The following is an 11,608-nucleotide window of genomic DNA, read 5'->3' as shown; positions in this document are numbered from 1 at the left end:
TTATTGACATTTCCATCCCCTCCTTTGGTTTGTGCTTTGTAGCTAGCTTAAAGCTGAGGGGTGGACACAAATAAAGGGCATTGTGGTGACATTGCTCAGCTGTATGTTCTTTAACCCACTTACAGAACACCCAGTTTGTCACTAATAGTGCGCATGCATGTGACTCCAACTAAAACACCAGTTACTGAAATTCTTTCCCTCAGTTATGTGTAGCACTCCACACGAACTGGGATGTCCAAAATGTATACATTTGTCTGTAGACTTACATTTTACAAATGTTACTGTTGTTCCTAAATGTATTTAACTTAACCTCAGGCTAGGTGACCATCACAAAACTGTTAAATACAAGTATTGATCTGAAAAACATCAAACTATTAAAAATCTTTAAGGCTTCACACACTCACATTTATAGGCCTATGTTCGCCTTGCTCATGACATACCAGCACCCTAGTGAACAAATTGAGCGTTAAACATTCTCAAGTTTCACCAAATCTATCAAAAATAATATATATCTAGGATTATTGTAACAATTGCTGAGATAAACAGAATTTGAGTTTGCTCCATTTGGTTGCAGGATATTGAAGTTGGACTATTACCCATTTGGCCAAATTAAATTGCCATATCCTAAATTCCCACCTCCTGTGGCACTGCACAGTTACCAAGTTACTAAGGTTCTTTTACAACTTCATTATAGCGTACTATTGTCCAGGACCAACGGTGTGTAGAATGTGTAGGGCCAAGACTAGGAACACCATAGGTTCCCCCCCCCCCCTGCACACACTGAATGGACAGCTAGAGGATGGTGTTGAACAATTAGCAAAACTTGACAAAAAGGGTATTGGATTAGAATCACAAGCTGTATTTTTAATGTGTCTTGGCGAAGATAAGTGTCTAAATCTCACCACCTATTCACTGGTGTACCCCTGGGTTTGGAACTAGACCCCATCTCTCTTCTGTCTGCATGGGTATGTGGCTGGCTGATGCTCATCTGTAGGCCTACTTGTGTCCTTCCCTCTATGGATGAAGGATCATCACCTTCAGCTCAATCTTCCAAAGGTTGAGGTTGTCAATTCACTCTCATATTTGGAAGATCAGACCCCATCTTGCCCAAGTCCTTGTGCACGCCCTGGTCATTTCCATATTTGACTATCATATTGCCGGCATGCATGTGAGGTAAACCCTTTGCAGAGGATCCAGAATTCGACTGCATATCAGGTCTCTGATCAGCCAAACAGGAACAGTCGCCCTCTGCTGATTATTCCTCACTGCCTATCTGTAGCTGCTAAAATTAAATGGAAATCTTACCCTCTTTAATGTTATCTGACTAAATCTTAAATCTCAGAATATGTTTTGTAAGTAGCATTGGATAAAAGTGTCTGCCAAATACCTTAACTGTTGTAAACTTCATAGTCCTGCATTTAATTGGGCTTTCACGCATGCCCTTTTGACTTCATGTGCTATATCAACCAGACTTGATAATGGGCGGTGATGTCGTCCCCCCCCCAATACATCAACTTGGACACGATTGGTTAAAGAAACGTCAGTCAAAAGTAGATCGACCGCAGACTAATCTCGTCGACCCTCATGATATAATGGGCGTTGCTACCGGTGACGCAATCATTCACTAGCCTATGCTTTGAGGTAGGAACTTGTTGTTAAAAATCATAGGAAGATGTTTGGTGAGGAGAAATAACTGATTTTTCATTGAACGTGAAAACGTGTGTTGAACGCGAACGTAGACAGCTCAGCTCAGTTCTGTTCAATCGACAGTTATTATCTTTACTGCCTGATGGAAAATCGTCTTTAGAGAACACCTAAGCGGTGTGATTTTAAGCCCAGTCAATGTTTTACTGTTTCTTTGTCGGCGGAGACCTCCTCCTGCTAGCTAAACCGAGTTAAGGATGTAGGCTAACGTTAAATTAAAAAAGTGGATGTTATCTATCCAGCCACCGATAAACGACAGCTTTCTTGAGTGAGATGTCTTGTCGTGATCCTAACCTTATTACTGGATCATCGCTACAGTTATTGATGTGGGTTCCTTCACTTGATCAACATCGACATTTTCCTGTACGGCGGGCAGTGAATAAGGTTTGTCATTATTTCCTAACATAGGTTATTGGTTTTGTAGGCCTATTTTATAAACCTTAAGTCCATTCCGGCGCCGACTTGCCGAAAGCATTTAAGGTTGCATGGTTCAACCATCTGTCTGTCCCCAGTGTTAACCTAAAAATTCTTAGTTAAATAGAGTGGCATTACCAGTATGTGATGTATTTTAGCTCAATGGGTTAACTTAGTCCAACACTTCAATAAACGCTCAATTAAATGAATAGTTTGCCTATCTAGATTCATATTCTGAAAATAAAGCCTTGTTCAGACAGTAGGCTAATAAACGCAAAGGTTGCAGATATAAACAGACTTCCATGATCAATTTGGCTAGCAGTGATTTATTTGCCGGCGGATAACCCATGGTCAAATTAACGTTAGGAGTTGGAGTAGGAAGAGTATTGAAGGAACACAGATTTGGGTTAACATATTCTAAAACTAGATTGTTATTATAGCCTAATTCCGGATGGCAATTTTAGCTCCTTATTTCATATGGAATTTGTATTCAGATTGGCATAGCTTGCTGGATCCTCATTGGCCTTATATCATGATACGACCAGCTAATTATGTCACCATATCAAACTCTAAACAATCAAGTGGGAATTGTTGTGCTTCTAAAAGCTATTGTTGCAGTAGGATGATGAAATGATAGTTATTATACTTTCAGTGGGTGGGTTGACCCTTGCTGACAGATCAAAGCACATTTACATGTAATGCACTAGATTGAGCATATTTACATGGAATGCATTAGCCAGATGCCTAAATGTAGTCTTTAATGGACACAATGGACAACATATTTAGAGCTACTTAAATCCGATCTTAGATGCCTTGGCCTTGTTGCTAGGTTCAACAAGCACTCTGCATGCCATGCTGTCATTGATTCTACCCTTCTCTAGTTACTATGGTTTCTGCATTAAATAGTTGCATTTCCTATTTGGTAGTTCTTTGATTTGGGAGTGACATTAAAATGTGATTCCTAAGGGAAACACTCTAACCCTTAAAACGCCTGCTCAAAGAGATAAACGGCAATTACATGGTCATGGTAGTTAGACCAAGTTGTTAGCATACTTCAATCTAAAGAAATATTATTATTATTTGTAGTATTATTATTATGTATGTTCACCTTTGACACTCACCATTCAAGATTAAGGGAAAACTCAAGTAATTGTTAGTATTTGGATTAACTAAGGTATATGTCAAGCGTATTAATCTTTACTTTACACGTATACCTGTTTCATTGTGAAGATCAGAAGGCCAGGCCTCCTAGTGGTCCTCCTAGTGGTCCTCCTAGTAGGTCTCCTACTGGTCCAACGGGCTAGACCAGATACTGGTACAGAATTTGATCCATTTTTAAAATCTTTTCCCCCTTTCATTTGCACACTTGGGATGGCTTCTTGGGTCTATTTTAATAAAGTTTAAGACATTCACAACCAGGATTTTTTTTTAAATCAGAACCAGGTTGCCTTTGATTGTGCACAGACTTAGTTGCCTCTCTATGCATTGGCGATCCCTTACTTTTAAGTGCATGTTTGAAGATCAATGTTCATAGAAAATTAACACTAGTTATTTCGGCTTGTTAACTGACATAGTAATGACTAAAAAACTGACTTAATTTGAACTAAACACCATCTCTCTTCCCACTGTAGGAGAGACCATATATTTTTAAATGATACCTCCATATCAGACTGTAGGTGTAGTTGGACATCTGCTCAACAGCAGGTCTAAAATAATAGGCAATGGTTTGTTTGGACAAGCGATAAGATTTTTATTGCTGTCAGATGTCCCCAGATGAACATTTGCCTTCTCAATCATGCTGTACAGAAATGGCCCATTATATTAGGGATATATGTTCAGCCTGTGTGAGTGCAGATTGGTGGTTTAATGTGGTGAAACTAGTGATGCACCAAAAACAGAATGAGTAGCCGGATGTTTACTCGTCACATGAAGCAGGAAAAAATGTAGCCAGCCTGCTCTGTGCCTCATTACCTATTCAGAAACGTCTGTCGTTCCTTTTCTTATCAGCAACTTCAATATTGTGTCAAAAACGCTCTACCAATGGGTCAGCAATCACTAATGCTTTATGTTTGCATAAACTACAGCGTGGCGATTGTGAGCAGCCATCACTTCCTGCACAACAACACAACCACATGCACAAATCTGTGGCACAACACAAAATGAGCACTCAGCCCAATACAGATAGGTAGACAGTGATTACCCAGCAAGAAGTGAGATTCAAAAGACTGGACCCAATGATGTGTAAGACGGTACTAAATATAAAGGTTCATATACTTAGAAACGAAATAAGCCCTAAAACTCATAAGATAGGGTCAAGTTTGAAACCATCTCAATGAACTAAATGTTGTTGTTGAGATTGTAATGATGCTCATTCTAGCATTCAAGAGGTGAAAATTAAGACACTGTATTCACACCAAAATGAATTGTGGTAGAAGTCATTCAGGCAAATAGCTCACTTGCGGTCTCAGGGTGACTGGGCTCTCAGATTTAGAACTTGGAATGTCGCTTCAGTTAGCCATTCACGTTTAATGTTGATCTGAAAATATTCTTCCAAACGCCATCAATGCCTTATAAGAAAGTGTTGGCAAGCACAGGTGTGTGGCTCAAAGAGAGCAGAAGATCTGAAGGTCTCATCCAGCGCACCCTTTTCATATAGTCACATGAGGCTTTTGACTCCCCCTCCCACCTACATTTTCATGGCCAACTTGTAAGTGGGTCAAATAAACTAACACTTGATTCGCTATTGTATATAAATCTCCCAAGGTTCTCATTCTAGATCGCTTGTTGGATCAGACACCAGTAAAAGCGTTTCTCCAAACCTTCATACTCTGTTCAGCACTCTAGCATTTGTGAGATAAAGCATATAGGTCTTGCTAGATAAAGCATCTATCCTTAACAGAACACAGCACAACAGAAAGGGTAGGGATCTGTGTAAACCAGTGGTTCACAGACTTTTCCTGGCAGGCCACCCTTCGACAATGAAAAACGATTGTTGATGTCATTTTCCCAATACATACAGTTAAGACAAAGGAACATCAGTATGCATTTCAACACATCACTTGCTGCTTAATAAGATTTAAAGTTTTTTGTTCAGTCGTTTTCAGATTTGACCTAACACGTGTTTTCTGTCTGTTTTTCATCCATCTCCAGCTTCCTGCCACAGGATCCATCCTCAATGTTGGGATGTCACTACTGAAGCCACCACGTTGGGTAGAAGACTTTTAGTCACCATGCCTCAACACTGGTCAGCCATTTGTGGGGGAAAGAAAGGTGTATGCCACTGACATTGTCATTGCTCATGTTGTGGAGGCCAACACCACCTTTCCCAGCCTGGTTGGTTTTAGGGTGCTGAACTCCACCCAGCACCCTGAGGCTCACCAGGAGATGGAGCAACTGTCTACCGAGAACAGCTCTGTAGGATACAGGACATTTTCAGAGCCAGTGAGTCTGGCGCCACAGGACAATGAACCAGGCCTCAGCCTACCACTGCAGATATTTTTCTGCATCGTCATCATTGCAATCCTGTTGGTGGCCTTCCTAGGTAATGTGGTGGTGTGTCTGATGGTCTATCAGCGTGCTGCCATGCGCTCTGCCATCAACATCCTGTTGGCTAGCTTAGCGTTTGCAGACATGATGCTGGCAGTCCTGAACATGCCTTTTGCCTTGGTGACCGCTGTAACCACAAATTGGATCTTTGGGGATATCTTCTGCCGGGTGTCAGCCATGTTCTTTTGGCTCTTTGTCATCGAAGGGGTGGCCATTCTGCTCATAATTAGCGTGGATCGCTTCCTCATCATTGTACAGAAACAAGACAAGCTAAGCCCACGCCGAGCCAAGGTTCTCATTGGAATCTCATGGGGCTTGTCTTTTTGCTTCTCCTTCCCGCTAGCTATTGGTCAGCCATCTCTGCAGACCCCACCCAGAGCCCCACAGTGTGTGTTTGGTTACACCAGTGAGCCTGGGTATCATGCATATGTAGTGCTAATAATGCTAGTCTTCTTCTTTGTACCATTCATGGTCATGCTGTACACCTTCATGGGAATCCTGAACACCATCCGCCATAACACTATTCGCATCCACAGTCATCCTGACAGCATCAGTTTAAGTCAGGCCAGTAAACTGGGCCTTATGAGTCTGCAGAGGCCTTTCCAAATGAACATTGACATGAGCTTTAAGACGCGTGCCTTCACCACCATCCTCATCCTCTTCTCCATATTCACTGTATGCTGGGCCCCGTTCACCACCTACAGTCTGGTCTCTACCTTCAGCAGCGGCTTCTACCACAAGAACAGCTTCTTTGAGATCAGCACAGGGCTCCTCTGGTTGTGCTACCTCAAGTCGGCCCTAAACCCCCTCATCTACTACTGGAGAATCAAGAAGTTCCGTGTTGCCTGCCTTGATTTGATGCCTAAGTACTTTAAGTTTCTTCCCCAGCTGCCAGGACATACCAAGAGGCGAATCCGCCCAAGTGCTGTGTATGTGTGTGGGGAACATCGTTCTGTGGTATAGCAATAGACTTGAAACACGGCTGAAGCCATTATTCTTTACTTCTATGACATTTCTGACTAATTATAGTAAGCTGTGATTTGTTTTTGCTTTTTTGAAAGCTATGTTTTTGCTCTGTGGAAATCAGTTTACAACGCTTGTACATTAGGTGCTTAAAATGATGGGTGAACAACCTGAAACGCGTGTGTTGCCATTGATATTTACTAGAATGTTTGTTTAGTGAACACCAGTCAGGATGCTGCTATATCTGGTGAAAATGTGCAATTTCAGTGTACTGTACAATTCTATTGAATGTAATAAAATGTGGATATTTGTTACATTGTTAACATTTGTTTTGAAGTGTCTTTTTAAGTTTTCTGATAATAAATCCAGTCTACTTTTCCCAGACTGGTGAACTTGATTGTTATTGATGCTGTGAACATGAATCACAAGTGAAGTGTGTATAAAATTGAAAAAGAGCATTTCCAAAAGTTATCTGCACGTTCCCAAAATGTACTGTTTGTCAAACTATTTTACATACTGTATATTAATTCGTACATCTGTTACAGTAGGCAGATGTCATACATCACATGCAGTTATGTCTGCGTCTGTAGACTATTTTTGTAGAATAAGATAATTGGATAGAATGGAAACTAGTAGACCGATATTTTATTTTCCAAGTGGTAAAATAAGTGGTGATTTACCTCTGAGGATTTGGCTCTGTCCTCAGAGAATTTGCACAGGAAGACCTTATTTGTTGTGTATTTGTATCTTGTTTTTGATCCTTGTAGCCCCAATGAAATGGTGTATTAAACCATGACTTCCTGATGCCAGAGTAATGGTATCTGATTGCACTCTCTGCAGGTTAAAGATAGTTTTGTACGCTCTATATACCTTTTGTTCCTTATTGTTTATTTCCAAGGCCAGCCAAATTTGACCTGTGCAGAATACTAAATGCTTCTTCAATATCTATAAATTGTCGGTTAATCACTTAGTAAACACTATATTTGAATGCTTGAATGTTTAATAAGTAATGTCTGGATTAAACTTTCTTTGGAATTTAAATTGTGTAGTTGGTCTTGATTGAAAATGGCATTGGACACGCCATTTTCGCGCGGGTAATGGACCAAATGGAAAGGGTGCAGACAGCACAAACAGTCAGTCAGTCACCGAAGAACAGAGAATCTAGATGCGTGTTTTGCGTGTGGGTATCAGGGGAAGGCAGCCCCAGTGGCCCCTTGTTGTCTAGCCAGTCTCATTTAGATGAGGATCATTCAAATGCAGCCAGCCCTGCGATGAGACAATTCCTCTCAGCTTTGGAAATACAAAGGATGATTTTCTTAACCAGTGTCCTCTGTGGATTTCATTATTCTGCCTACAGTGCTTAATGAGTACGTTCAGCGCTTTGAAGCTCACCTTAATCATAGCTCAGGGTGCCATTACTAGGCAACTAGAAACTTGGGGGTGTCTCAAGAGATCCGGTGGAGACGAGCCGAAAGGCTTATGCACTGGGAAAGGTACCTCGTTCTCCTGGAGAAATGGCATGCTTGTCTGGGCTATGGGATTCTCCTGTGTTTTGCAGTTGTTCATGAGACAGACAAACGCAGCATATTCTGAAAAGATACGCACATAAGAACACATTCTTCACTTTAGGATAAATAACAATGGTTGGCTCCCAGAGAAATCAAAAATGACACGTTTGATGGTTGTCTGCGGTCAGACACTGCTGATTTTGACGGACCATCTAATTGGTGTTTACTAATCATTTATGTTAGAGAACGGCTTCCCACTCATGAGCAATGAAATATGCCAGCCCTAAAGGATTCAACTCCCTGATGTTATTTACCTGTTCCATATGCGATGGTGTTGACTTCATCACCTAGGAACCAGATGATACACGTAGCTGTGAAGTGGCTTTAGTCATAGGACTGTGTTTTTCCATTTTAGTTTTGAGTATTCTTTATGGATATTTAACCTTTAAGCTGACACTTTAATTCCAAACCACCAATATTAATGGCATAGTGAAGGCATACATTTGAATAAGTGAACTGCTGTGTGTGTGTGTCAGATTCGGACACAACTGGGATTAGTAATTTGACATAAATTTTGGCCACACAGTCTGATTGGAAAGGGTCTTTACCATGCTGAGTTCTCATAATAGCACAGAATGATGCCCTTAACGGTGTAACTGTACTGCCTGGCATACACACAAATATAATGTGTCTTTGGTGAGGCTATTGCATTGTTGCATATAACAAAATGTGTTGTGGAACTTCACAACAGAGGAAATAACCAATATCAAAGCAAATATTTGAAACAATATATTTTATGTTTTCTTGATAAAATCGTTCCTTAACTTTGTGTGATAGTATATAAATGTAACAGGATGCTGAAGGTTATGCGTTATTGTGCAAATAATTATGTGTCAACCTTCAGTCTGTGGCCTACGTCACAACTGTTATTATTAGCATTCAGTCCCTCCTGGATTTTATGAATCTTGATTCACCCAAATTTACATCATGGAATTTATGCTTTTTTTTTTTTTTTTTTTACTAACCACAATTTTCCCCACAGCATATTCAGTCACATTTGGCATCTCTGACAGGTGAGTGATATAAGAATTGGAGCTGAACCTGCCCTTAACTGCTTTGAGTGTAAACAAGATGATTTATTAAAGTCATGCAAAGGTGAAATAATCATTTCAGATGAGCCCATATTGCAAATGCCCCAGTGCCAGCATTTTGTAAACATTTAGAGGACCTTGTCCTTTTCAGAACAAAATGAATTCCCTTCCCAGTGAAGTCATCCCCTCGGGAGTCAATTTATAAGACATGCAGGTTGAATAGACCTAAAAGACTTTTGTGGCAGTCAGTGGCTGACGGCTGACAGTGCCCCCCCCCCCCCCCCCATAATACAAACCAAATCAACTGTTTGAGTTATTTAAGACAGACACCATGACACCATGCCAAGCAGAAAAATGGGATCAGTATTCTCACCTTGAAAAATGTGGCTTGTGCTTGAGACAGCTCTTCCTTGTTTCCATGGCAATAAGTAGGAGCACATGTCTACAGAGTCAGTGTATGTGTGTTGCACGTGTCTCGCGTCTGACAGTAGAGGGTTGGAAGAAGCAGCTGTGAAAGAAAGATAAATATTACGCTTCAGACCCCTTCAGTAAGAGATATCTGAAATATGTTGCACCCTACTGTAGGTTACTTTGGTATTTGAGGAGTTGTGTTGTAAGCTAATTTGCTTTTTAAAACTTGTCCATACATGTGTTGACATTAATTGAGGTTTCTAAAATGCAAAGTAGCATATCCACTAAAAACTAATTTCAATGTTTGTATTATTATTATTCCTTCAATTCAGTTTTTATGTTTCATATTATTATTAATAGAATGCTTCCATAATGTGCGTGTGTGATGTGATGGTTTCAGGACACATGTAAAAGGGCACATTTGGTTAGGTCTTGATATGATATCATTTTCCTCCTCATTGTTTATCATTGTTTGTGGTGGGCCTCACTTAGTCATGCAGTGATTAACCATGGCTCCAGCCTCCAGATGATCTTTCATATCGCTTTAACTCTTCATATACTTCATGGTCTGGATGTCATGGGCTGTTTATGCAGTTTTACCTCAAAAGAGTCAATTCTGCTATGACCTAGGCTGTATCACATGATGTGGTTGTTTGGTTGATATCTGTGTCTATATATTTATATATATATGTATATATATATATATATATATACAGTATATATATATATATATATATGTATATATAAACACACCTACACAGTTTATATAAAATCCTACTTAGCAACCTATAAAGACTACAATCTTGCAATTGAACTACAGCTAAATGATGTTACATAATACAAATCCCTGCATTAACCTTATTGCATTCACTAGCGGACTCAGATAATGTCATTACCTTCCCACAGCGGCACACACAGATGAGCTACTTATCACTGTTGATATGGTAACACCAACAGGTAGGAGTGAAATAATTTCCTCATCTTTCAAGAATAAGCTTCTTTCTCTCATCTGCTTGGAAGCTGGCCAGGTAGAAGGGAAGAGATAGTGGCAGAAGGGGAGGGAAAACAATCAGGAACATGGAAGATGAAATCATACGCATATGATCATATCAGAATGAGCATGCTAGCATACATGTGGTAAATGTACACAATACATACAAATATAACTTGGTATATACATGATGGATACACAATTGATAGTGTAGCAATAAGGTGGGAAGAGCACTCAAGTATTGTAGAACTAGTGCAGGCACAGTATGGGATAGAATAAGTGCATGCCAGTGTGGTGGGTGTATGTAGGCCGAGGGTTTCTGCACTAGATCAGGTGGAGAGACTACAACAGCATCCCACAGTGAAGATAGTCTAGACTAGGATGGGAAGAAAGAGACAAAGTGAGTGGGTAGAGTTCGGCTGCCAATTGGTGTATATGTACTTAATGGTTATGGTGATGATGAATCATATCCATTCGGGAGAGAAAATTTGGTTAAGAAACATTAATTTGATAAACAGACAAAGAGATACATTTAGGTGAACAAATAACAGTAGGCAATATGGCCACTTTATCAGTATCCGTATGAGCATAATATGATGGCAAGTTGTATGGGAATTTTGTTTATGTTTAGTTTTGATGAGTTATGTTGAGTTATGGTTGACTGACACGGTGCATGTGTGTTTTAGTTAAGATGGCAAGTGTGGCAGGATAAAATATCAGATATACTGAAGTACTCCTTCCATTCATCAAGTTAAATTAAATAAAAGGTGCTGTTTGCAATTACATGTAGCTATAGAAATACAGAATACTCAAGAAGCCACCAGGGCATTGCTCCAACAGTGAGAGGACCATGAAAATAGAGCCAGATCTACACATAATCTACATAACAATAGCAAGTATACTATACACAAATACAAATCAATCTTTGATAACCTTGCCTTGCACATATGTGAGAAAACGCAAGTTTTGTATGCAGTAAG

The 11,608-nt window shown here is 40.0% G+C and overlaps 1 protein-coding gene across 1 annotated transcript; it reads left to right on the top strand.

The window, feature by feature from the left end:
• The first annotated feature begins 5,442 nt into the window (after window positions 1–5,442).
• On the top strand, window positions 5,443–6,792 carry gpr63 (G protein-coupled receptor 63). The gene has a single exon (XM_080832048.1). It carries the CDS (start codon window positions 5,503–5,505, stop codon window positions 6,625–6,627), a length of 1,125 nt encoding a protein of 374 aa, XP_080688174.1. The 5' UTR covers window positions 5,443–5,502; the 3' UTR covers window positions 6,628–6,792.
• The last annotated feature ends 4,816 nt before the right edge of the window (window positions 6,793–11,608 follow it).

The sequence above is a fragment of the Sprattus sprattus genome (genome assembly GCF_963457725.1).
Source record: "Sprattus sprattus genome assembly, chromosome: 2".
Taxonomy (NCBI): Eukaryota; Metazoa; Chordata; class Actinopteri; order Clupeiformes; family Clupeidae; genus Sprattus; species Sprattus sprattus.
The sequence above is the reverse complement of the archived record's forward strand: the minus strand, read 5'-3'. Positions and strand labels throughout refer to the sequence as shown.

What these genes read in the sequence shown, in the direction of transcription:
- gpr63 (XM_080832048.1), top strand. Translation starts at nt 5,503, where the DNA reads ATGGAGCAACTGTCTACCGAGAACAGCTCTGTAGGATACAGGACATTT.